General features: G+C 37.8%; 1 protein-coding gene across 1 annotated transcript in view; it reads left to right on the forward strand.

Moving 5' to 3' along the window:
- The window catches only part of PLXDC2 (plexin domain containing 2), a 283,218-nt gene that overhangs the window by 212,420 nt on the left and 42,905 nt on the right, over positions 1-27,893 (forward strand). Inside the window, exons 7-9 of the mRNA XM_072854412.1 lie at positions 1,932-2,031; positions 11,627-11,722; positions 12,626-12,707. Coding sequence (XP_072710513.1) covers positions 1,932-2,031; positions 11,627-11,722; positions 12,626-12,707 — 278 coding nt within the window. The remainder of the gene's footprint in view (positions 1-1,931; positions 2,032-11,626; positions 11,723-12,625; positions 12,708-27,893) is intronic.

The following is a 27,893-nucleotide window of genomic DNA, read 5'->3' on the forward strand; positions in this document are numbered from 1 at the left end:
GCCATTCATTGACGTGTAGGCAATACTGAATCCTCATTCACTGGATGTATAACCAGCTTTTTACTTTGGCATTTTTCTGCTATATGAAAAATACTGGCCAACAGTATAATTTTGGTAGTTTTACACAGGTAAAGCCAGAGCAGGCTATTAGATTAGCTGAGCTAACACCTTGTATCTCAGTTTCTTACATTTGATCCAGTTTCATCTATCTTCAGCCTAGTAATTTCTGGTTAACTGAAGGCCAACTTTGAAAAATAAGGTATCCAACTGTCATTTGAAAGCAGCAATGGCTGGAGAATCATAATTTCCCTTGGTAGTTTATCCCAGTGGTTAATAACATTCAATCATAGAAACGTGCCTTATTCTACTTTGAAGGTATCTGTCTGCAGCTTCCAGCTTCTGGTTATATCTTTCTGTGCTAGATGAAAAAACTCTTTAGTTCCTGAGTAATTTCTCCCCATGGCAGTACTCGTTTATGGTAATCCAGCCAGCTTTCCATTTTCTCTTTGAGAAGCCAAATAGATAGAGCCCTTTAACCCTTCTGTTAATGGCATTTGAGAACTGCAAAAGTTTTCAAAATATTTTTATTACTCTCTTAATCTTCCTTCTCATAAGCTTTCAGGATCTTTTTAAGAAATAGGTCCTCCTAAAGTTTCATAACATTTCAGTAATAATCTAATGTGCAGGTACAAGTAAAATGGCCACCCCACTCCTAGGCTATATTCCACTGTGTAACCAAATGTCACATCAATTAAGTTTTCTTGCTGCCATGTCCCTTCTGACAGCTGGAGTTGTTCATCCACTACAATACTGAGATTCCTTCCAGAACTGCTGCTTTATAGAACATGGTCCTCAAACCTCTACCTTGCAGTCTTTGTTCTCTGAGTTATAACTTTGCGATTTTTGCAAGGTCTAACTTTGCTAATTGATCCAGGTATTGAATTATTTTTACTCTGCCAGTGTCATTTGCAGAACTGCTAGGCAGTAAATTTATGTTTCTTTCCCAGTCTTTGATAAAACTTTTGAATACTAGGTCTGATGTCTGGAGAAGAAAGATATAGTGTAAAGACACACTGTAGGTCTGAGCTGCTTCTTTAGTGATGGCTGCTGTTTGTGATCAGGCAGTCTAGTTAACTATATTAATATTGTATAAATGCTACATGTCACTAAGTCAAACACCTTACAAAATTCTAAAGCTATTACTTCTATACAAGTATCAGCCAAAGCTGCAATCTTGCCCAAAGAATTAAATCAAAATGACACCTATTTTCATATAACCGTGTTGCCCAGCATCAATATCTTTGTTATGTAAAGCTGGACTGGTCTATGGCTATTTAAGTATTTTTATTTCTTCCTCTAGATGTTGGCAAGTGAGCATCTGGCATTTTCCACATTTTCGATGACATTGATAATTTCCCTGCTATTCCAAGACACATTAAACATGAATATTATTGGGCCAGAACTCTCTTCAGATAGCTCTTCAAACAGTTTCCAGTGCAAGTTAACTGAGCCATAAGCTTTTAAAATGTTCATCCCAAGCTGAACTTTCACAGTTTGTGTGTTCAATAGTAGGGAAGAAGTATTGCCTCCTCCTCCTTGTCTGATACTAGCACATCATCCCACCTTGTCTACAACTGCGGAAAATAAATTACTGAAAGTTACTGCTCTTTTCTGTGTCATCATTAACAATTGTTCCACCTCTAAGTGTTGATGTGAATATTGTTATATAAGAAGCAAATCCAACTAAAAATTAAAACCAGTAATTTCAATCTTCAATAAATGCATAGTCATATTGTGCTGTATTGTATAAAATATTTATTTAGGATTTTTAATTTACACTGCTTAAATGTTCATTATGGCAGTGCTGTTATTTTTAGTCTGAATTTTTTTACTTCAATATTTCATGCATATCTTCCTGTTTTGTCTTCCAGATTCCTGTTGCTGTGACGCAGATAAGTTCGACCAACCACCCAGTGAAAGTGGGACTCTCAGATGCATTTGTGGTCGTGCACAGGATCCAGCAAATTCCCAGTATGTAGTATTGTAATGGTGCTAATGGTTTGGAGGCTGAGAAATTAGTATAAGCTGATTTCATCAAGGATGATTAGCTGCACAACAAATCACTTAGCTAATTTCAGCTTGTTAATTCAAGTGTAATTTTATTTGCTTGATAATTCCCAATGTGTTTTTCTCTGTCATTGTTTCTTTTGAGCTGATAAATTAAGTAAATAAAACTAAATGGCCAGACAAATAATGTAAAATTAAACTGTCAACAGCACAATTTGGTATTTCATAAGATACTTTATCTGGAATACGTCCCCATATCCATAGTAGGGAAGAAATAACCTGTTCAGAAAAATAATCTGTATCCAAAAAGAGAAAAATATCCAGGCTGAAAGTTCTTGATACTTTACATTCTGAACTTCAAATTCATATATACATTTTAGTGCAAGAAAAGAAAAGGAGATGTAGTTATTAAATAACATCTTGGGCTCACATAGTCATGGCAATGGTAATGCAGGTGACATTTAATTTTCTCTGGCATTAATTATACTTTGTGTGGCTTGACTGAAAACGAATAGTAGGAAATAAAGTGTGATTTCCTTGATGCTTTGTTTTAACATACTGTGTACAGAACACTTTGAGGTTGTTTAGCCATTAGAGGGTATGCTCACTTTCCAAATGTGCTGGTTTTATTTACACATTTGGAGCAAATTTACCAAGTTCAATTTTTTATGATCCTCTAATAGCAGGGTGTAGATGAAAGAAGCTGCACCTGAAGCAGCCTCCTAGGACTGAGTCCAAGCATGTTGCCCTAAAGTGAACCCTGGCAGAGGTGTGACACAGGTAAAGCTCATGAGGACTGACCTGATCCAGCCCATTTTAAGGCAGTCTGCAGATGGGGTCTGCAGGTACCACTGCCTCTCAGCTTGTCCTATCCCCTCATCACATTTAAACAGTCTTTGATATGAGGGAGCATAAATCCTACGTCTTATATGTCCTGCCATAGGGAAGATGGAAAATTTCAGTACTGTCTGTTGCTTCTTGTGAACTCAGAGTAGTGTGAAGGAGGTTGGCAGGCCCAGATTTCCTTAAGAGATCAGGTCTTGGAAGAAATTTGTTTCTGAAGTATGATAGATAGTTGTGATGTGCCTATGGTCGCATGGATTGCTTTTGAGTACTTAGGAACAAATGATTCTAGGCAACCTATTTTATCAATTAGAGTGATGTTTGTAAGTGAATGATCTGAATATTTCTGTGAGTCTTCAGCTTGTAAGAGCTCCTAAAATGGATTCAGGTGGAAATTAGGTTGATTGACTCATGCAAATGGTTTATGAGAATAGTCACACAGAAATACAATGTAAGAGATGCAAGCAGTATGCAGGTCGTTTGGCATCAGGCCTCCACCATCAAACAATACTAAAGGACCTATTTTAAATTTACGTATTTTGTATGTAAAATATATGGTATATGTGAGCCTTTATTCTAGTTTGAATGTTTCTTTCTGTAGAAATATTTCAGACACGCACCTTGTTGTACTACCACCACATAATGTTGGTTTAGATGAATACACAGTTACTTACTAGTCTTCTAGGTTTAGTATTTCTATGGACCTTTTTGTCACATGACACTTTCTGCTAAGTGAAGTGACTATAGTTATCAGAAAATCTGTGTAGTGTTTCATCTTAAACTTACTCTGTTCATTAAGTTACATTACGGAATGGCAGATAAGAAGAATAGAATGTGGGTAAAGAGTCTAAAACGTGCCACTGCAGCAACAGTTTTGATAGCACTATTTCTGTATTACTGTGTGTAATGCACGGCTTTTCTCCTTAATGACTGGTTCTGTGGCTGGTGATAATTCATTATTATTTTTGCTAGTTTGCAGCTTACATTAGAGCTAGCATTAATCAAGGGAATCATCAGTTCGTGGTAGATTTTCCTGAAGCCAAATTGTGCTTTCAGTGAAACAGGTTTATATTAGTATGTACAGGCAACGTAATAGCACCCTGACAGAACTGGTAAATAATGTTGGCCCATAGAGAGCCAGTGTCAGATGCTCTTAAAATATGCATGTTCTTGCATTCTTGTTTTTCAGAGGTGTTAAATCAACCATGGCTCTAGTCAATTACTGAAAAAGTGATATGATAGAATTGTTGTTTTACTTTATTTGTTAACTCCTTAAGACAACGGAAGAATATAAATTGCTGTTTGTCCCAAAAGAAGGCAAAGATAGTATAGCTATTAGTTCTTGCTTAACACTTTAGCAAAGACTTTTCCATCAAGAGAACCCCATTTCCCTTTATGTTCATGGGTAGTTATTAAAAAAAAACCAAAACAAACCCAAATCAAACAAAAAAACCCCAACTCTACTGCTTCATGTTTGAGTTTTGTCAGTTATTTTTGTATACATCTTGCATTTGAAAAGGAAAGAAACATTAAGTGTAACACAACCCTATTTGAACAAAAATATCCTCTCAATTTTCAAAAATGCTGAATGTCTTTGGTGCATTCTGTATGCTCAGCATTCTAAAATTTCAGTATAATAGTCCTAGTTTTATTGAAGTAATTTTGGAAGATTTAGAACTAACTATTTATCAGATTTTTTCAGACATGCTGTCCAAAACATTAGTAATAACTTTTTTAATACTTCTGAAAGGTGAGTTCTAAAGCCAAGCAAGCCTATTTCATTCTGAGGAAAGAAAAACATGCTTTTTGATCAGCCATTTCATTTCAAAAGTGCATTTTAATGAGTGCTGAAAAGGATCCTCTTGAAGAGCCAAGAGCAAAAAGAAAGGATTTTCTGAACTTTTTGAAATGGAGGACCTTGAACATTTCATACCTATTTTTTTTAATATACTCCTACATATAAAGGCTTTGCAGTAATACCCCTTTTATCTGTCCCTAAAAGAATACAGGTACCTACATTTTTTCTCCTTATCTTTTAAGAGTTAGAGCACAGAGATGGGAGATTTTTGGCAGCTGGCTTTCTGCCTGTTTTCTATGATTTCTTTTCTTGATCTGCTACTAATGCGTATATAGAGACAATGTCTTTATTCTCGAGCCTATATGTGGTACTATCATATTGGTGCAGGTTGGCCACTATTTTCTATTTTTATATATATATATGTAAAGATACATATGCCTGTGTATACTCTAGAGGTGCTTTGGAATGAATGGTAATGTGAGAAGGGAAGTGAATTTTTGCTTTGACACCAAGGTTAACAAGAAAAGCCCTAAATTCTGAAATTTATATAGCAGCAAAATGGCAAATTAAGTCCATCAATTAATTTCAGATGAAAAGTTTCTGCTTCTTCCAGGTAATTCAGGTGAAGTGAGCCAGGCTCTGGACCTCTGCTTCTGATTTGTCCGATATGTTAGAGGGACCACCCTGATTTCTTCTTCTTTAGACAGGCTGAACACTTGTACATTAACTATTTTTCCTTTTGTAACAAAGACACTAAGATGTTTAATGGATGTCTTCCAGTTAGACAACACATGATTGGTGAAGACAAAGCTAGGGGATAGCGTTACATGTTTCTCCAGCAAGTCTTCTCTCCTCCCTTGTCTTCAGCATCTTCACTGCATCAGGAACCTTGTCCCTGACCCATTGCAACCACCTTCTCTTCCCTGTTCCCTCTTATTTCTTGTTTTTTCTTAGCCAACCTTAGCATTCTGTTCTTGGTCCTTCTTTCATTTGCCTATGGTGTCCTTTGCTGTCCCTTCTGAAGACTCCCAAGATCTCTCTCTAATTTCATGACCATCTTTCTTCCCCTACATCTTTTCTTTCCTTCAGGGTTACTACATTTCTCTCCTTTGTTTCAGTGCTCTCTTCCCTTTTGTCCTTCAATTAGCTTTTTATTGTGCATGAAGAAGAAATGAAAAAGTATTTCCTGCAACCCACTATTTTATCTTAGTAATGAAAAAGCCCACCAGTGAGCTTTCCCAGATTGTGCTTTGTTTTCCAAGAGAGCATGAAGTACACTGGTAAAATGAGAGTGCCAGATTCATGAGGCCTACACAGTGAGTTGCTAGTCTTGCACTTACAGATAATGGCCAGGTTTTTCTCCATGATGAGACACACTTCTCCATGATCTTGGCCTCTACTGTATTAGGTACAGCTCTTTTAGGAAATCCATACCTTGACAACCCAACATCTAATGACACTGAAATTACTCAACAACACTGTGTACACAAATGAAACTGTAGCTGAGCTATGTGTTAGTAATATTCCCGTTTCAGTGCAATTAGTGCCACTCAATATGTAGTGTAACTCAAGCATATAATTGACAACTCTGCATGTTTTAAGTGTTTGCTGAAGATTTCTCTCCAGTTTGTTTACAGCAGTGAGGCCCCTGAAAGAACCTTAGCATTACCTTCCTGACGGTAAAAGAAGATTAGCAGTTTATGTTGTGATATTTATTGTGTAAAGGTGCAGCACCATCTGGGAAATCGCAGGCTCTAATTTGCTGCTGCCTTGCTGGTAATGTTGTAATTTACCTCTGTGCAAAGTGGGCCCCAAAGTTGTCGCTCTAAATTCACAGTATTTATTCTTGCTTTCCACTAGTGTAGCTAATTCCACAGAGTGCCAGCTCCTCCAGCCCTGCGTGTTTGTCTGCTGGCCCAAATGGGATTAGCCAGACAGATCGGTTCCTTGGCACTACATATCCGATTCAGGAGCAGTGACAGAAAGAGATGGGCATGCTGCCAATCTTTGGTGGCATAACAGCACTTCAGGGAATGGTACGAGGTGATCAAAGTTTAAAATGTTCTGATTTTAGCCAAAGCCTTAACTGGTCATCGACCAATCTCAGAATTAGGCAGTTTGCTGCATAGTGGCTTAAGGGAATAAAGCATGTTTTTCACACCTAGATCCTGTAGTAAGAGCAGGTCAGCTGGCATCAGGACTTGGGGTAAATCTGAAAGGACATGGAGAGTTTCAAAGTAAATGATGTGTGGTAGGCACAGAGCGTTGAAGCAGAACACTTTTTTCTACATCGTTCATAAAGCAGGTATTTTCAAAGCCTACTTCACTGGTTTGCTTATTCACAGATTATATGTCTTTGAGGTGCAGCTTCCAGGTGTTAAAGGATTTTTAGTAACTTTTAGGAGAATGATAAAATTAATACAATTAGGGAATCTAAGTTTTGATCTGGGTTCAGACATGTGTGTAATAGTCCATGAGCAAGAGCAATTGTGGTGATGGTTTGATTACAGGCATGTTTGATCCCAGTGTCAGTGCCTCAAGAATTAATTAGTTAATATTGACAAGTTTAGCAATATGAAGCTGTTAAAAACAAAGAACAAAGACTGCTTTGACATTCTGATTCCCTTACCTTTTGTGGTGATGGCAATCAGACATACCAGGGTGGCAAAATATATATTTGCATGAAGATTTTATTCAGCCAGTGGTGCTAAACAAAGTCCCTATCAAGCAAAACCAGTGGCTGTATAGTACAGCAGCTGTGCCCCACCCTTATATTTTTTACAAATTGCTTGCAGTGTAAGCTGGGTATGTTTCATAAATTGTTTGCTTCAAACTGACTTCTGCATAATCAAATGCACTCTCTTACCATGTGTGTTTTCTCTATCAGCTAGACTTAAAAATGAAAGTGCAGCTGTATGAATACATATGGCTTTGTTTAGCAGTTTTTGCTGGGTATATGGCCGATCTCAATTCCCTAGAAATCTTTCACTGACAAAGATTTTTATTTGTATGAACATATCATTTAAAAAATCAGACTGACTTCTCCAACATTTTCACATTTCACTGGGTTGCAGGTTTTAGATGAGGAATGCTGTATGAGGAAAAGTGATTATGTGATGGAAAAGTACCAGAGAGATTGTGCATCTGTTGGACACAATGGTTTATTACTAGCTACTGACCCTGCAGGTATGTTAGGGAGTCATTGGTGCTCTTCTGGCACCACTCCACCTCCAGAGCACTCTCCCTATTTAGTACATTTAGTTAACTCTGGAAATTCTGTTTCATAGAATATTTATATGCCATTATTTAGTTTAAAACTACTGTGATAAAACTACACAGAAATGTTTTTTCGCACCAGAATCTTATAATCTATAATTTATATAGAATCTATAATTTACCAATCCATTGCTTAATCCCTTGAAAGGATTCTTTCAATTGGCCTTCTGACCCGCCACATTATCTCTCTAGGTCACTGAGGAATGTACTTACCTCAGGTAAGTACTGGTGCTTTCTTCAGTTTTTTCTGCTGGGGCTGTACCTTTGGCCTTGCATTCAAAGATAGCACATGTACATGCCACAGAAACAAACCAAAGAACAATTTGGACCATGCTGTAAATTAAACCAAATGTAAAACAACAGACACTGTTATTGAAAAAAAAATATTATAAATTATATAATTCGGTTAAAAAGGGTGTTTGAGATACTCAGACCTGCAGAAAAGTAAAATATTTTCATGACTAGGAGAAGAACATATATATATTTTCTGAAATTCAGAACCAGGAATGGTACTTCAAAAGTATATATGCATGCAAAAAGTCCTTTTCCTTTTCTCCCTTCTCTGTAATGCCTCTTTTCAGTAAAATTCCTGCACATGATGCTTAAATTTTTGTCTGTTACTACATCAAATGATTTCACTAGTTCTTGTCAACTTAAGGTGCATACTGAAGTACGTGGGCTCATAATCTTTTTGGGATTCTGCACTTGTACTTGTTTGTAAAAGAGCTAAATAGCATAAGTCAAAGAAGTTCCACCTGAGTGAAAGGCAGCGTGTGTCTTGGGTTGGAACGGGAGTGTGTGTGGAGAGGTTGAGGGGGAAAGTGTCAGAGGAGAGTATTCATTTTTCTATTTATCCTGTTGAGTTTAGCTTTTCTAGCCTGTTTTGTTAAGGGGATACAGGCTCAGAATTCTAAATAGGGAGGAAAAAGTGTATTTTGAGGAGCTAAGCATGGCGTGTTTCAAGTCAGACTTTCAAAGGAATCTGCACCTGCATTTTTTTACAACCTGGCCATGCAGATAAATTTGAATGTTCGTGTTTCCAACCACCTGCCTGCAAGTATAGACAAAGCTGTTAGAAGGTGACTATGCAAATACCTCTCTGTGCTTAGGTTTCTTACAGTAGATAGATCCCTCGTATGCAAACTCACCACCTGTGGCTGGTACAGCCTTCTTCCTGAAGAAGAAAAGATCAAACCTGAGTCGACCAGGAAGTGGGATTTAATGGGATCAACAGTCATGATGAACTATGCATGATTAGAAATGATTTTTTTGATACCAAACTTAATTCTCTTGAAATCAGTGTTTTAGAAATTTCATGCACTGGGTGAGATAAAAGTGCCTGTGACCTGAGTCACTGATTCTTCCTGGATTTTTGGAAAGCCAGAAGCTCCTTATTTCTTGTAACCCCTGTGAGGAGTCTGTTAGGAAATGTTCGGAGTAAACAGGATTATAGCATGCCAGTCTGTACCACTACTGATTAGATGAAATAGAGTTCAATTAAAGTGCTGGCACCCACCATTTTAATTTATGTATTGATTTGCTTATTTTTTTGGACAGAAGGATAAAGATTTCTGTGGAAACAAATTACAGCCTTCAGCATTGACAGGAGTTCATTTCAAACACATTTCCTGATCACTCTGATTTGGCAGGTGCTTTTATGGGACTTACCATCCTGGGAGCATAAACCTCGCACTGCTGGCAAGAGATTTTCCCCACCCCAGCACAAGATTAGCTTTGTCTTGAAAACCCTTTCTGTCCAGTGGCTTTGAAGTACATAGCTAAGGCATTTATTGGGGTATACATTTGGCACATCCCCATATCTGTCTTTTAACTAGTCAGAATGACTTTGTAGGTAAAACATAAAACTAGCTCAGTTCTAGGTGCATTTCATACCAAAAGAGAATCTGCTATCAGGAGGGGTGAAGCCATAGCAAAGTCAGCTTCAAATAAATAGCAAGAGGATCTACTTGGCAAAGGTGCTGATTTGGAGCTAAATAGAAATATTATTGTCTGAAAGCCAGGCACTGCCTACCTGTGCCTGAGAGCTTATGCAGTGAGGGAGGGCAGAGAAGCTGCTTCCCCCGCAGCGACCCTGGCTGATGCAGGAGAGAGTGAAACCCCCAAGCACAGCTCTGCTTCTGCCTCCCCATCCCTTCTCAGATATTCCCCTCTTTCTTCCAACTGACACCAATACCTTGATGGTTATTTTCTGTGTGGTGTAAGGGGGTTTCCCACACTTGTGCTTTTAGAGGTTGGCCATCCCTCTTTTCTTAGAAAGCCTCGTCCGCTTGAGCCAAGAGGCACCTTAGCCACAGGACACCTTATAGTGCACTTTCTCTCTTCTCTGAAAAATTCATATTTACTGCTTGATTGATTTTAGTTGAGGTTCCATTTTCTGTCTGAAAAATGCCTACAACATCCCTCCTAACAAGAGATTGTGAAAAACACTTTGGATTTGGTGCTATGTGATTGCTTAACAGCTGGGGAGCCCATGTGAGCCCACTTCAAGCTGCAGAAACACAGCCTTTATACCAAGCAACAAGGTGTGACCTAATCCATACAGGGCTGACAACACAGAAGACTGCCTAAGATTGAGTTTGTGACTGTCTGCAATTCCTTTTCTTCTGTTGCATGTTGACTCAGAGCAGCCATTGACCAGAGTAACCTGTTAATCCTTTGTATGTAACCCTTTATTCCTCTCTGGCATGATTCCACAGGGTCAGTGATTGTATTTAGCGTTGATTCCAGTTAGTTTAGCAGACGTTCAAAAAGAACATAATCCAGCACACCAGGACATCATCATTATTGTGTCGGATTGGCAGTATAGGCTGCACTTTTAATTTGCAAATGTACAAGCTCGCCCTGCATTGCAGTTGTGCACTTAAAATCTGGAATATTCAGAATACATGATAGGATATTGATCTGGAAACTAACAATTATGTGATTTTTTCACACTTATCTTGTGCTTGGGTCTTACAGTCGTCTGTGCATTCAAAGCCCATAAGAACAGTGCATTGACTATATTGAATTTCTGCTTTGAGAAACTTAGGTGCAGTCAGCTTGTATAAAGATTAGGCATAACATTGGCTGTTTAGGAAGACTTGTCTTGTCTTCTTTAATATAATGTTATAATATGAAAAAATGTTCTAGTGCATTTAGATGTGAGCTAGCTTGTAGCTAACAAATTTGATTAAGCAATGAAATCAGTTTTGTTTTCACATCTTGACAAGAACTGACAAAGTGAGCATATAAAGCATTTCTCTCAAGTCTGTAAGCTGAGAAATGTCTTAGGAAAGCAAGCATCTGAAATATACCCTAAAATGTCTGATGGTATACTTTCTAGAATTTCTGCCTAAATAATGACTAAGATGCTTGAGAGCACACTCAGCATTTTCATAATCCTTTACCAGGAATGGGTACCTATTCTGTCAGCTCTGATGGTTTCTCAAGTGAAAAATTCTCTGTCTATACATTTTACATGTTCCTTCGTGGCATCTAAAGTTAAAAATGTATTATTGAGAAAATCAGTGTCATGTGTGCACCTAAGGAACAGTGAATAATCATTACATCCACTATTTTTCACAAGCTACAGACTGCAAAATAGTAAAGTGTGAAAATATTTTTATTTTTCTTTCCTGGTAGATGTCCGTAGAAGAACAATTTATGAGTACCACAGGGTGGAGCTACAGATGTCAAAGATCACCAATCTCTCAGCTGTTGAAATGATACCTCTTCCAAGTAAGTAAAACACAACATGGGCAGGAGCCAGATCTGGGAAGGACCCCCCTTTCCCCTCCTAGCAACACATACACAATTTTAAATATTCTATTTTATCTGTGGATTTGGATTCATGGACAGATACATTTATCCTCTCTCAGATTTATTCCCAGATGGATGATTCATTATCCAGTACATCCTCATCTATCTCAAGTTAGTTTATAGGTATATAGCTCCAGTAGGTTTTGAATGAAATCTGTGCAAATTGTTTTTTCAGAAGAATGATTATATCTCCTTTAAATTTGTTTCCTCAAGAAAAAAAGAACAGTTTTCATGCTTGCAAGGCAAACACAAATTCTTCTGTGTACTGTACATCACACTGCAAAGGCATATCCCCAAACACATTTTGCAGTTCATCTGCCTCTTTTGTCCAAGGTAAAATTACATTGTTTGGAATTCTCTGGGTTTAAACTGCCAGCTGTACTACTGTGAAAAAAACAGAAACAGTTATTTTTCTTTTTTCTAATCCAATCGTAGTTCTTGCATACTTCCACTGTCAGTCTTATTATCTGCTTACGTCTGAATGTTAGCAACACCAAGGAACACTGGAGCCAGGGAAGAGAGAGATTTAAGGATATATTTAATATTAAGCAGAAAGATAAAAATTTAGCAATAAAGCTGAATGAACAGTTGTGGAAGTGGGAATACATTTACAAATGGAATACAAATGGAATCCTACAGGTGAAATGTACCTCTGTGCATACGGTTGTGCAATGCATAGTAATCAGCTGGTTTTAGTGTCTTATTTTGGACATGTGTGAACCTGTTGAGTCCCTAAGTATATATTATCCTTCTTTTGTGCTTTTTATGAGAATTATTTGTGAGACTAATGTAATAATTTCTGTTTGTTTATCTACATCCCAGCTTGTCTCCAGTTTACCAGCTGTGGTCCCTGTGTCACTGCCCAGATTGGTTTCAACTGCAGCTGGTGCAGTAAACTCCAAAGGTAAAGAAAAGGAATTTTCTTTTTTTGCATGGGTATGCAGCTGTGCTCAAGGGGTATCCAAAAACATTGCCCGTAGGTTATTCAGCACAAAGAGTGATTATATGTAAGTCTTATATACATGCATTCACACGAACATACACCTCAGTTGCGATCACTAGCAACACATCATTGTCCCTTCAGCAAAGAAGGGACACTTCAGCAAAGAAATTAGGCAAGAACAGTCAAAACAGTTGTTTTGGAACTTAAGCCCTTGTTCCTATTTCCTTAACGCTTCTTTAGAATCCTTTTGAAGGAGAACAAGAAGTAGAAATCATAATAAAATTCATATTTTCTCCTATATCCCTGGCTTCATCAAAAATAATTTAACCACATGGAGATGTGGGGTGGTAATGTAACTATAAAGACATACTTGTTCTTTTAACAGTAGGGAGACAGACACATCCAAAGTCTCAGAGTCTTTTCTCTTTTAATCTCTCATAAACTTAGTGGGTATGCCAGGTCTCCTCAGCCTGTCACTGCCACATTGAGGACAGTCAAGTCAGTAGCAGGAGCAATTTAGACTGTGGAGCAGCTGGAGCATAGACAGCAAAATGGAAACTCTGCAGCTGTAGTTTTTCCAAAAAGTTCTTCAGTCACTGGCCTTCATTGACCTTCATAGCCATCACGACTATCAAGAATTTAACACCAGTTCTCTGACACAAAATGCAGTATTATAATGGATATTTATTATTGTTGTTTTTCAACCCTAGTGATTCAGTTCAGAAATGTTATGTATAAAATGGATGCATAATGAAAGGAGAAAACACTATTAGCAATCTAAAACAGTGTAATAATTTGATAGCATGCTGAAGAACTGATAAATAGTTGATGAACGTGGTACAGAGTTGGGAACTTCAGGTCACTTTTATTATGTTTTCTTCAGCTTCTACTCCCTTAGTAAGTAATTTGAGAAGTCACTCTGTTGTCAGTTTGTCTTGCAAAAAACTCTTGAGTGGAATGAGAGCTAAATGAAATCATTTCACGGAAAACACATCGAACATCTTCAAGAGTAAGGATACTTGTAGAAAACTGTTCCAAGCAAGCATGAAGAGATCTTGCTTGCTTTAGCTAATTTCTTGCTTTCAAGCATTGCTTGATTCTACTTCCATTAATAAATGATGTAGCACTGAGAATCTGTTGGCTTTGGTTTGAGCAAGGTCTGTTGCTTTGTGGCCAGTGTTCTCATTTCTCTTTGGATAAACTCAATTCTAGCAGGTAAGATTTGAAGAGATGGTAAAGTTCAGACCTCTTATGAAGAACAGACAAACCTTGAGATCCTTTGTTTTGCTCTTTAGTTTCTGAAGAACTGAGTTTCCTAAGTTCTGGAATTGCTTGAAAATCTGTTTCGCTCACTGAGGCACAAATTCACTGCAGAGAACTAAAAGAATGTTATCCTTCACCTTTGCAGGAAGCAACACGAGGCATGTAGTTGCACAGTGTTCCCTTCCACATATTTAGGTGAATTTGTGGCTGCCCCTTCACAACTGGCAAGGTGTAATTTACTGCTGAAAAATATACAGTCTCAACGCACTATTTCTATTCAATTAAAGTTTGCATGAAAAAAATCTTGCTTTTCATTTTGCCTGTGAAGATAACACTGCAATCAAAGATGAACCTACTGTGAGGCAGTCCTGCACTGTTTCCCAAAAACAACTGGCTCCACGCTGCAGCACAGTTGTGCCTTTGACAAGCTGCAGCAGATAGACTGCACAGTTTTATTGCTGTTAATTAGCCCATTACTGACAGTAGTGAGGCTGTCATTTCCTGCAGGCTGTGTTTGGACATTCTTTGACTAGCAGCAAAAGCAGGAGCTGGTGTTGATTCCTTAAAAAAAGGATGGATCCAGAAAAGTAAACTAAGATTATGCCTCTACACAGGAATTTCAGTAGTTTAAAAACAGTCATACCGTCCAATTTGCATCTATAAAGATGAGTGATATTCAGCCAGGTTTAAGCAAATGGAGAATTGTGTATAGAATCATAAAATAGCTCAGAATGGAAGGATCCACTAGAGGTCATCTAGTCTAACCTCCCGCTCAAAGCAGGTCCAGCTGTGAGATCAGACCAGTTTGTTCAGCTGGGTCTTGAAAACCTCTGAGGCTATGGTCCAGTCCCCTGAACGTCTTAATTTTATACTAGATTTTACACCTTATTTTTAAAATTGTTATTTCCTCAAGAAACAGGGCTTTGGTGATGATGTCTGCCTCAGGCCCCATTGCCTTTCTTGGCCACTCTCCTCCAGCTTCTGAAATGAGCAGCTTATTCCAACTAATTCAGTTCTACAGTGAAACAGGTCTGAAGTAATAAGTGGATACATATTTTGTGAAAAGAGGCAACTTGCTTTCCAAAATGTGAAGACTGAGCATTTATTTAGTTAGGGTACATTACACTGCAGGATCATTGTGATCAGGACTTATTCCTGTCTCAGCTTTAACAATTTTCTGCTCCCTACCAGTTCTGGATACTCTCGCCTGCCTTCTAGTCCAGTGCCCTTCTTCTTTTACTTTGCTGTTCCTTAGCATGTTTATTCATTTTAGGGAGATACAAAAAAAAGCCATATTCCATTCTCAGAGGAGATGTCTGGATCATAGGAGAGTACTCAGAATCATTTACTTCAGTACCACTTTGTGGTTTTGCTCCCCTCAAAAATAAATTCACTGTGTTAAAATGTTCTTTTTCCATGTGATAAAGAAGCACTTGCTCAACAAGAAAACCTAACTGTCCTGGTTAAAAATCATAAAGGATGGAAAGTTGTGAGCTCTTTCATCACAGTCCTCCAGCTTTTTCTGTGTGTCACTGCTCTTCAGTCACCAGCCTTGTAAATCAACCTAGACTTTTATCTCCCGTTGTGATATATATTGCACTGCTGCAGCAGAATAGAATCTGCTTGGAAAAACACAGGCAAAGCATTCCATGAAGTATTAACTTAGACATTTCAGAAGTGCCTTGAGTACAAAGAAGATTAATATTTACAGTCCACTTTCAAATGAGTGCTCATAGGGGTTTTTGAAGTAAGCAGAAGCAGATGCTTAGGAGTAATGCCCAAGTAGTGCTTCTGGGTTGCAAAGCTGACTGGACACACTGGTCCAGGAGGTGAGAAACCAAAAGCTGTCTCTCTTGGCTGTAGGCAAAGCCCAGGCTGGGCAAGGCAATTAGCCTTTGGTGCAAAAGCCTGAAGAAGGCTTTGAACTTGATAGTGGCAGGTTTCCAGTGTGGCAATAACCTACCATCTGAACTAGTGCTCCAATTTCTGCAGAGGGACAATGCCTGTTTGCTACTGAGGAGACTGTTAGGGAGCAATGCGGGTCAGATATGGCAACAACAGACAGTGATGTTCCTCCTGTGGAGCCGCAGTAGCACTTTGGTACTCTAAAGTGAGATCTCCTAGAGCAGACAGACTTCCATGTGGGTGACAAGCAAACATGTATCCAGCAGGAAACAAAACTCTATACCAATTCTACAACCCTTTTTTCTCAACAAGTGATGACCCCATTTAGCCAGAACAACATTACTACCAAGAACAGCATCTTGTACATTTTTGTTCCTTGCATAAAATTTAAACCATATATTGAATCATTTACACAACAAAGTACAGTTGTTGGAAAAACAGAATGTTTATATAAAACCTGTAACTGCACAAGGAAAATTGACCAGCAGAGCCATTGCAAAATAACTGTACTCCCCCATGTGGGCAATCTGTGTTGGAATGAAAATACCTTTATTCTACAACAGTGGGTTGTTTCCTACCTGTAACTTCAGCCCAGGTGCTGTGCAAACTCTGCAGTCTTTGGAGACATAGGTTCTTCTTGTAGGTGATTCAGTGCAAAATCCTCTATTCCTGTCACTCTCTACAAGCTTAAATCACAGTTTCCCTTTTCGAAAGGGATCATCAAACTATCCACTCTGAAATCCAATATGACATATGTCATACAGTTTCATCATGACTAAAGCAAAGGCACATCATTTTCTTCTGACTTCAGCAGATGCAGGATCCCCCTAGGAGATAATTTTTTTTGAACTTTTTGTTCAAAACTTTTTGAAGTTTTGTTCAGAACTTTTTGAACTGTATGTTCCATAACAATTCCATAAGTAAAATTGTTCCATAAGTAAAAGAGACTAACTGTAAATATGTAAGCTAAGATGGTATCATAGCTTTCTCCTACACAAGGATCTATGTCTATAAAATGCCAGAAACACTTACCATCTGTCTCATAGTAGTCACCTGTGGCTGAAACTTGGATTATTTGCTCTTCATTATCTCTGACTTCCCAGCATGTAAAAACTGGGAGAATTCATTAATGTTAGATCTGTTTATATCATCTTTTCATGCTTCTGAAATTGTTTATGTACTCTAGGCACTTGGTATAGCCTGCATGTTACAGATGTCATTTTCTAGGAAAGTTTTTGGAAGTTTTAAGGCAATTTTGCTGTTATATTATAGGTTCAATTTGTACAACTTGCTCACATTACTTGAAATAGTGAGGTCCCTTGGAAATATTTGAAGTTAATTGCCCAAGAAATAAATTGTGTTTATTAACTTTAAAAGAGTTGGCACTGAAATAGAATGGAAATATGATGCTTAAATGACCAAGGAATTTTTAAAAGCCACCTTTATACAAAGTTTTGAAAAGATTTATGTTCAGATTCTGTAGATATTGATGTTTTTGTTTTGATGAACTTCAGGAAAGTCTCAGATTTCGGCAGTGAAGTGATACTGATATTTCAGTGAGTTCAGAAATAAGCAGACAAAGAGCACAGTCTTGCAATCTGTGCATGCTGGAGACTCAGGTTTTGAATCTGTCTCATGCTTTACTTCATTAACACAGGATAAAAGCATCTCCCGATCCTTGCAACATCCCTCAGGTTTAGCATGGTACTGTCATCCCAACACTGGAGATAGGGAACTGGAGTACTGAAGGACTAAAGGGCAAGACCTGCAAACAGTTTAGATGATAGTTTTATTCAGTTGTCACTGTTGGTACCTATATTCAAATTTTAAATCCTCAAAAACAGCTGCCTTATGCCAAGGGCACCCAAAAGCCTAATGGCTAGATCCACAAGGGTGTTTTGCTGGCTTAGGTTTTCAAGGGAAGTTATGCAGAATAGAAGAGCAGTATTAAAAGTACCTTTTCACCAAACTCTGAACTTAAGTATCTAAGACAAAAAAGGTCTCTAGGGCTCAAACGCTTTGTCTGAGGAAATACCTACAGCTGCCTGAGTCTAAGCAGGGCTCAGCAGTGAAGCCCCTGAGCCCCATGAAGCTCCTCTACTCATTATTTGTGACACTGCCCTTTACACAACAACAGGCTCACAATGATCAGGGAATCCCCTGAGGCACAGGAGGTACGTGAACATAGGTCCTCCGAACCCAAGTCACCCTTGAAGGGTTGTCCGTTAGATGTTCAGGTACTTAATTAAGCCTTAGCACTGAAACTCATACCCCCTTTCATGGCCCCAGCTCAGAGCAGCTCTGTTACCCTCAGGCAGTGGCTGCCTGGAGACTCAGGGTCAGTGCTTGCCACTGCTGTCCGGGCAGCCCTTCTGGGGACTTCCCCAGGCCTGCAAGAGAGGAGAGATTCAGTTTTGGGAGTCCCACTTCACAAAAAGATCTTGCTCATGTTAAGTGCCTAAATGCACTTTTATCCTTAAGAGTCCCTGTTTTCCAGATTATGCATTGAATAACCTGGTTTGAAATCATCCCAGTTTATGGTATTGACCCATGGAGTGCAAACCTCCAGTTTGAAAAGTGCCCTGGAACAAGCTGCACAAATTCCTGTGTTGGACTTTCTGTGTGTAGTGATGAGCCAGGACACTCCATGCACTCTACACAGAGTTATTCTGCCTATGTGTGTGCACACAGCTCCCAAAGCTTCTTGTACTCTTAAAACAATCCTGAGCTAAAAAGATGAAAGGATCCCATTTGTGATACATTTCACTTCAATGTTTAATCCCATATGCCAGCAGCAGCACTAGTTGTGTAAACCAAAAGATTATGGCTGTTATTTATGGAATGTGTTCTGAGGGAAGTGAAAAATCAGAAACGTGTCTGGGAATAGTAGCAATAATGTGATTTAAGTCTTGATACTTCTACTCTTTTATTATGATAATCACTGTTCCCATCTAAGCAGGTAATAAAGAAAGAAGTTGTTTTGCATTCCATGCTGATTAGCTGGAAAGTGGGGAAGGGAAGATCTTTAGGCACTTGCAGTTCTTAAGAAAACATTTTACAGTTGAAATATGAAGTGACAGTTTTCCACAGTGCCCTTGTGGTAGCTGAGACAAAAAATGGTTGCCCACTATTTGTCTTCTGAATTTCTGGGCAAGCTTGAAATGTCTTGTTTGTTTATTCTTCTTTTAGAAAGAAATTGGAAACATGTTTAGTTAACTTTCAAATCTGAGTTTATGTCTGGAAATTTTTAATATCAGGAAGAGGAAAAGGGTTAGGTTTTTTGTTTGTTTGTTTTTCTGTATGTCCCACCTGACAAGACCTATTTTCATAAAAACTGTATTGAATCAAATATTGTAGTATAAGTAACAGCCTTATGTGATCTAAAATGTTTATCAGCTCAGCAAAGCACCATCCATACAGAATTACAAAAAAAGCACAAAAAGAAATATCATACAATCTGACTACATAAACCCCCTGATTTTCAAAAGAAAATCATTACATCCAAATAAGAAACACAGGGTCTTTCTCCACACATAGCTTACTGTTTGGTATCTACATTTCCCTCATCTTTTATTTCATAGCTGATACCGTAACAAAGGTTGTAGATCCCATTACAGAGCAGGGAAAGGCAATGGATGAGATCAGGACCAAAAATACTCATCAGCTGAGAGTGCAGATACATTAGTTTAATTGTGCAGTGAATGTGCAGTGAACGTCTCCTGTTGTGACATGCTTTGGTCTAAGACCTTCAGGTTATTTACCAAAACTATTATGTTCTTAAAAAAAAAAAAGTAAAAATCTTGAAATCTAGAATGTTTAAATTCAGATATTATAAATACACACCTTAAAAGCTCTGGAAGTTCTTCTTATGCAAAGAAATTACAGTGAAGGCATAGAACTGAAGTTACTGTTGGTTGGATGGGTGACATAACAACCTTGGGCATTGCAGTGCAAGGTGGCAAAATACTTAGTACAGTGCAAGGAAGGGATTTTTACCCTGTGAGCCTGAAAATATTTTTCCTCCTGTTCCTGCTTTCATAAGCAACTGTTGTGGTTTAGCCCCAGTCAGCAATTAAGCACCACACATCCACTCGCTCACCCTCTCCCCCCTGGTGGGATGGGGGAGAGAATCAGAAGAGCAAAAGTAAGAAAACTTGTGGGTTGAGATAAGAACAGTTTAATAATTGGAACAAATAATAATAATAATAATAATAATAATAATAATAATAATAATAATAAAAAATTGTAATGAGAAGGAAAACAACAAGGGAGCAAGAGACGAACAAAAACCCAGGGGAAAAAAAACCTGATACAACCGCTCACCACCCGCCGACCGATGCCCAGCCCGTCCCCGAGCAGCGATCGCTACCCCCCGGCCAGCTCTCCCCAGTTTCTATACTGAGCCTGACATCATATGGTATGGAATAGCCCTTTGGTCAGTTTGGATCAACTGTCCTGGCTGTGCCCCCTCCCAGTTTCTTGTGCACCTGGCAGAGCATGGGAAGCTGAAAAGTCCTTGACCAGTGTAAACACCGCTTAGCAACAACCAAAACATCAGCGTGTTATCACTATTATTCTCATACTAAAATCCAAAACCCAGCACTATACCAGCTACTAGGAAGAAAATTAACTCTATCCCAGCTGAAACCAGGACAGCAACCATTTGTGGACCTCAATTTTTATTTGAATGCTCACTTTTACATACTTCCTGGTTGAATTATTTTAATTTTCCTTGTTTGTTTGCTTTAGAGATATTACATATTTCAATTCCAAATTAAAAGATGGCAGGACGACTTGCTGATTTATACTCAGGCTGTTTATATCTCCATGCTATTTAACTGACAGTACTGTGCTGTTATTACAAAATTGGCCACAGTATCTTAGCCATTGAATTCCAAAATTAAAAAAATGAGGCATTTGTATGGATTAAGTAAACCACCAGAGGGAGCATATATAATCCAATCAGTGTAATAGATTCATATACAAATGACAAGGAAAATCTCATTTTAAATGCTTTAGAAGGGCTAGAGGTTTAAAATATAGTGTATTCTGTAAAATATATTCCATTCTATCAATGTGTATAACTTCATGAATTTGCTGATCATACTGCTGCTTCAGGCAAAGTGAAGGAAATGTGCCCAGATTCTGCTGGTCTCTAGAATTTGTATTCCACTACAGCAGTTCTTTATGCTGGACTGGTTTTATATGAAAACATGGCAGAGTCCTAACACCTGGGTCCTAACAAGCAGATTGTTGAATTAGGTCAAATTTACCCTGTGATAAATGAAAAGTAATGTCAGTTCTATTTTTCTAACTTGTATACTGTTTCTCTCCAATTATGGAGCAAGCACATTGAAAATCTGAGAAGTAGAAATTCCGGCCCTTTGTCAGAGTTTCCTCTGATTAAAATGCAACATATTTTTTTTCTTCTGTTTTAAAAGTTGTGTTGAGACAGCACTTGGATTTTTAATCAAGTGCAACAAATGTATCAAGAATGAATGTGTAAATTTGTCAGCCCTGATACATTACTGATAAGAATGATACGATAACTAGATCTATACTTTATTGAGCAGAAAATTGCTCCACACCCAACTTCTTCAAATCTTTCCAAGCTGCTCACTCTTAATTTGACAAGCTAATTTGAACTCATGAACTGCAAGACACTGTTAGGAAATTAGCATTCAATAATTGAGAATTTTGTATGCATGGCAAGCCTGATGGGAGTAAAGCAAGAAAAGAAAGTGGCACAGAAGTACTTAATGAACAAAGCATTTTCTCAAACCAGAGTGAGCCCAGTGATGGTATTGTTTGATGAAAGAAGCCTCACAAGATCATAGTAATAGATCTTCTGAAATGGGATGACAGTTCTGTTTAGAAGACAGTGTAAGCTTCAGTGAGCCTGAAGGTACATTTAAATAATACATAACAGTAAAGATGTACATATCAGTAAAATGTACATAACGGTACATTTAAAAGTATTGTTATGGAACATAGATGATCCTGAGCTCTTCACATGCTTTTATTGAAAGTTAACCTGCAGCCAGATGAACTAAATTTTCACTGAGATTGATACATGGATAAATAGCAGATAAATAGCCTTTCTACATTTTTTGGTAAGTTTGTGGAATTTGTTAGTAGCTGGATTCCATGGAATTATTGTGGAATTTCTGTAATTCCCCTTGAGCACAGATTGTCTTGTACAATTCCTATGATTAATACAAATAAACCTAAAAAGTTCAGTCTCTGAACAGAACTCTCGTGAAGGTGCAGTAGCTCTCAGAGGCCTAGAACATGTCAAAGCAAGACCTATCAATTCACTAGGTAGGGTGTGGGACCCACTAGAGTAGAGTAGAATCATCCTCTTGCCTGGTTCAAAGCTGATATCTTAAAATGGACACATACCACCTGAGAGCTATGTGGACTACTTTTCCAGGGCAGAGCTTTTTCCTGCACTACTGCATAACTTTGTCTTACGAGCTTCATTCCTCAAGTTTCCTTTCTCCACATATTCTTCTGCAGTGCCCTCTTTTCTGCTCACTGATGTTCTCAGCAGCCCCAAGCTAGAGAATAAAACTATCCCTATCCTACCATTAATAGATTTGATATCTACCCAAGTGAATTTGAATCTTGCTTTCATACAGAAACTAGCCAGTTTTCTTACAGCTGCAGCATTAGTCCCACACTTTTACATATGTATGCCTTGCTTTGTTTTCCTGAATAACTCAGAACAACATGAGGACATGCAATGCTGGGTTACAAAACTAAATTATTTCTAGAAAATGGGCAGAAGATTGCTACAATTCTCCTTACTCTGAAATCCTAATCTTTCTGTTGAGATATTTTCTGTTAAATCGTGGACCTGAAGACTGGGAAGCATTTTGAAGTTTCTTAATCTAGATATAAACACAGTGATTCATTTAAGCCACATCACTCGCGCTACTCATATTGTATATTTGTGTGTCTTACCATATCATTTGTCTTTCAAAATTTGAGATTGGTTTCACTAGCTATTGGTTCCCTTGCCAGAGATGCTGCTGTGTCTTCTGGCACTTAGAAACTCTGTTCATTATCCACTCTGCAAGTTTCTGTGATATCCAATTTTGCAACACAGCTTAGCCAAGACATAGATATCACAGTCAATACAAAAAGGACCACTGCCTGGACTGTTTTAAGACCTTAATGCAAAGTCTGTCTCATGTAGGTCTATCAAATATATCACATTTCTAAGGTGTTTTATTTTAAATGCAGGAAGTAGTTATCAAAGATACAGACGACAGTTAAGCACTTAAATCCCATTGAGAGAGAGAAAGTAGCCATCCATCTGTTATTTATACCTTTGAGAATATTTACTTTTGCTGATTAATTTGGAAGGAAGATCACAAAATCTGTGTTTAATTTCCATGTTTAGTTTCACAGATGCACCTGAGATACCATAGTGATAAAACACTAGATAAATAGGTAGGTAGCACAGCTCTTTTCTGTAGAAACTTCTTTTGCAATTCTTTTACGTACTAGTAACTTTTTATTCTTCATTTATTGTATTAGAACAATAAGAGAAAATCCCACTCAGTCTTTGATGAATCATTTGTATCTAGAACTGCAACTTCTGTGGCAGCCATAAATCCTTCAAATCCCAACAGAGTTGAGTTCAGACTTAATTCTGCATTGTTTGTTTATCCTGAGTGCTATAGCCATAATAGTGGGTACTGCCCTGCTCTGTAAAACAGGCATTCACTCTGGGATTAAACAGCCATTTGCTGGCAGAACTGCACCACATTCAGTCACACAGCAGCCCCAGATTCTTTTCTGTTTGGTTTAATTTTTATCTGTTCATTTCTTACATTGATAGCTACTACCAGAAAGTTTGGATTAAAACATGTTCCTGCTTCACTGGTGAAAGGCAACACTTGCCTGTGAAAGGGCTCCACAGAGAGATGCCTCAGAATGCAATTTATACGTATCCTAGACATTTTAAGAAACTTGACTCCGACTTCTGGTCATCGTTCCATGCCATGTGATGGGCTTTCTCAGGACTGAGTGTCTATACCTGGCATTATAGCCTGGCTGATTCCCAAATAAATGTCTCAAATGGTGGTCTAATGTAACTATTAGACTTTAATTGTATAATCAGAAGAGTGCAAGGAACACATCTCAAAGAAAACAGGCTTTCCTGATAACAAATTAAAAGATTTATACTTAACAACATGCTCATGCATTATACTGGGTAAATGAAGTATAATGCAAAACAGTATGTTAATTTGCATGGTACTGTAATGTGAAATATAGGTGGATAATGATTAGGTGAATACAGAACAGAAATGAGAACAAATATAAAAAATGAGATAGTTACTTAAACACAAGACTAAAGATTACTTCAAAAATGCTGAGAGGGAAGTTACTGGGTAAGATAGAAATTTTACCTACTTTACCTGAATTCAGAGACAGAACTTCAAGAAGGTTTTGACATCTGCAGATAGGTACCTCCTCTGTATGAGCACAGCTTCAAAGACAGAGGAGTCTAGTCAGGGTCCCAAACTCTTTGATTTTCTCACTATAACATATCTTAACCTAAAATAATCAGATATGAACATATCATCTTGTCTACAGCATAATTTTTACCCTGCTTAGATTGTCTTCTTGGCACTCAGGCTGTTTCTTCCACTTCTTGTGTGTGTAAAGTCCCAACTCATCTCTTTTTCACACCTTTGAAATTTGCTAACTTTTCCTTAACCTAACTAACACTAATTTGTCTGGAAGAGTTACCTTTATTTGCTAAACTACTGATATTTTTCTCCACTTCTCTCTCTGTTGACAATCATATATAGTTTTTTATATTATTTTATGCTAATTACTATTCCTGTGTTATGAGAAGAGTTAGAAGTAAGTTGACTGGTCTTTTCCCCTAATGAAAATAGTGAATTTTTAAATCGTTCATGGTCACTACTCCTGAAAGCAAAGTATGGCAGGATATCAGGAGTTTCAACTTCAGAGAGAAAAACCCTTCAAAGTGCTAATATGGAAGCCAAGGGGAAAAAAAAGAAAGAAAACGTAAGTAGGTGCTTAGTTTCTAAGAGAGCAGTTAGGCCCTGCAACAGCAGTTCTCCCACTTTATACAAATACATAAGCAAGGTACTCCTAATGAAATGAATTCGTTTTTGTAGTCTTAACTGAATTCTTAATCATAAAAGGTAGGATAGTACTGAAACAGGTTAGTTTGGTTATCCATAGTCCCTCATTTTGTAATGTTTTTATGCATTGCTGTACATAGAGCAGTGCCACCACTGTTTTGCAGTTTATCTTACCTTCTCTTCCAATGGACTGAAATAAATCAACTTTACTGCTTACAACAGCTGGATGACTTGGGAATTTTTTTCTTTTCAAACAATGGTGTATTAGAAAATATACAACTACGACCAACCCAAGTTTGTGACATCAGGACAATTTGTCAGATACATTCAGTTACGGAAAAAGCTTCATTAATGGATTAGCAAAAATAATGATTGTGCAATAGGTGCATTTTGTCCAATAGGCCCTCTTGGCAGACGGTTAATTTGATGAGGAACAAGATATCAGATTTCTTCCCTTTCATGTCCCAGATGAATTTAATTTGTAGTTCCTGGCTCCTTCCTTGACCATCAGAAAATGGTATGTTCTGAGAAATGAGTTGCTCTGTATCTTTTATCAAATATTACAGAACCCAGATACCACCTCCCCATTGTATCCTAAATTGTTGGGCTAGATTGTTGGGCTAAATTGTAGGGCTCATTTTCTCAACTACCCCTTTCTTTCCTTATTCCAAGTGTTTATAAAAAGTAAAAGAAAAGAAACTGAGAGCAAAGCATTTCAGAAGACCTCCAAGATCAGGACAGAAATTCAGGACACATCTGTGGAGACAGGCAGCCCAGGTTACCACACCTGACTATAGGATACTTTATAGGATGAATGTTAATGTACTTTTGTGGAAGCATTAGTTTTCTTCCCTTCATATAAACATCCAGCCCACTGCCTTATATGGAGAAATCTGTCTTCCACCAATTGTGTGACTCTCACTCTTCATTTCCTCTGCTCTCATTACAAGGGAAATAAATAAATAAGAAATTAAATAAATCTAGTAGTTTTTAATGGAATCAATCAAGATTTTTTTAATGGAAAGTTTTTGCACTGTATCAGATTTTCTTTTTCTTTTTTCTGTGTCACTGAAATATAATGCAGAATGGCAGTCCCAGTGAAATTTGTTTAATGGTCAGTTCAGCGGTCGTACAAAACAGTTACTTGTACAGCTGTAGTTCATCTTCCTGTACCATATATTTTCTCACATAGAATTACTTGCAAATTAAACAGAGCCTAGGAAGCTTCCTGGGCATTGGAAAATGATTGTCTGTGCCATTGAATAGTTATGATGTTCCCTGACATGATTTCAGTCCATGCCCAGGAGCACTGTACAGAACAGTTCTCGGGCATGGTGCAGGAGTTGGACTGTTCCAGGGATTATTCCCAGTTGGCAGTTTATGTACAGCTTCCTTCTTTTCAAGGCTGAGAGAGTTTGCTTGCTTAGGCATAGGCCATTCTGTGCCAGCAGTCTTCAGTGCCAAGGAACATTTCTGGGCATGTTTATTTTATTAGTATAGAAACAACCAGAATGATCACAATAGTCTTAACTGCTTTCCAGAAGTGCTAAACTCTTATGGTTGTATCCCTCAATATAACTTGAGCATCACTGAAATCATCTTTGTCTTGTAACCTCCTAAATATTACTCTTTAAGGAAGGGCCATAAATGAAAAGTCTCCTTTTGTTAGCATAATATTTTGAATTTTACATATTGCTATACACATACTCCTACGTAATGTCACCAGAAATTTTTATTTAGACAAATCTGAAATCTGCATGTCTCTTCATAAAATTTGGATAATCTGAGATTAAGACCTGCTAAGGCAAACTGTTCAATTTCTCAACATAGTCTACTGATTCTCTATAGCATATATACTTTATCAATCTTTCCAGTCACCTAAACAGTGGGGAGTCTGTAACATTTCCCTGTAGGAGATATTCCCAATTTCAGGGAAATAAACATAGTTTTCTCAGTATTATTCCTGAATATCAAGGTTTTTTGTGCACCATTAGTTCCCCCTCTATTCAAGTCTATTGACTCTTCCAATATCAGCATTATCATATAGCATTAATGAAACCACTTGCTTCCCACCAGATATTACAACAAATGTTAATATGTACAATTAATGAAGAAATTGATGAGCCCCAACTGTTCTGTAATTCTTTGGTAATCTGTTTTGCAGACTGTTCTTGCTGAATGTTGACTTCAGAATTTTACTCACTTTTCAAAAAAAAATGAGGTGCAAGTACAATACTAATTTGGGAAACAAATAACTTTCTGAACTTTAAGTTCCTTTAAACATAACCAGTTACAAGATGATTCATATCCTTCCTTTCTTTTGCTCTCTAGCTGAAGAATTCACTGAGCCTTTACAGCAAGTGTTTTTCTTAACCCTAATTCATCCATACTTTCCACAAATGCAGTAGTATGAATATGCAGTTTCAAAACTGTGTATGTTCTTTGTGCAGAATGCTCTCCTGTTTTGCTGGCATACTATTATAAGCATATAAACATTGGCTTATATAGAGTCAGTTTAGCACATTATGCCTCCTTCTCCTGTCATAGCTCCTGCTTCCTTTGACTTCTTACTCTTTTTAGATTTGTGAATGAGATATAACAGGAGCAGTAACCTAGCCTAATCAAAACATCTCTGCACTTCTCTTTCTAGCAGCTCAGATGCTGATGCCCACTAGTACTGAAACAGTCATGTTATGTATTGTGCGATTGCTGGGGGTTCATGTGTGATAACAGAAATGTGAACAGCCCTATTTCATACTATCTCTAGGCACCAGGACACTTTCATCCTGTCCCAAGGACTCTACTACTTGTTAATGTTATCGGTGTTTTTTTATAAAGCAGCAAAATCCCA

The sequence above is a fragment of the Ciconia boyciana genome, chromosome 2 (genome assembly GCF_034638445.1).
Source record: "Ciconia boyciana chromosome 2, ASM3463844v1, whole genome shotgun sequence".
NCBI classification, from domain to species: domain Eukaryota; kingdom Metazoa; phylum Chordata; class Aves; order Ciconiiformes; family Ciconiidae; genus Ciconia; species Ciconia boyciana.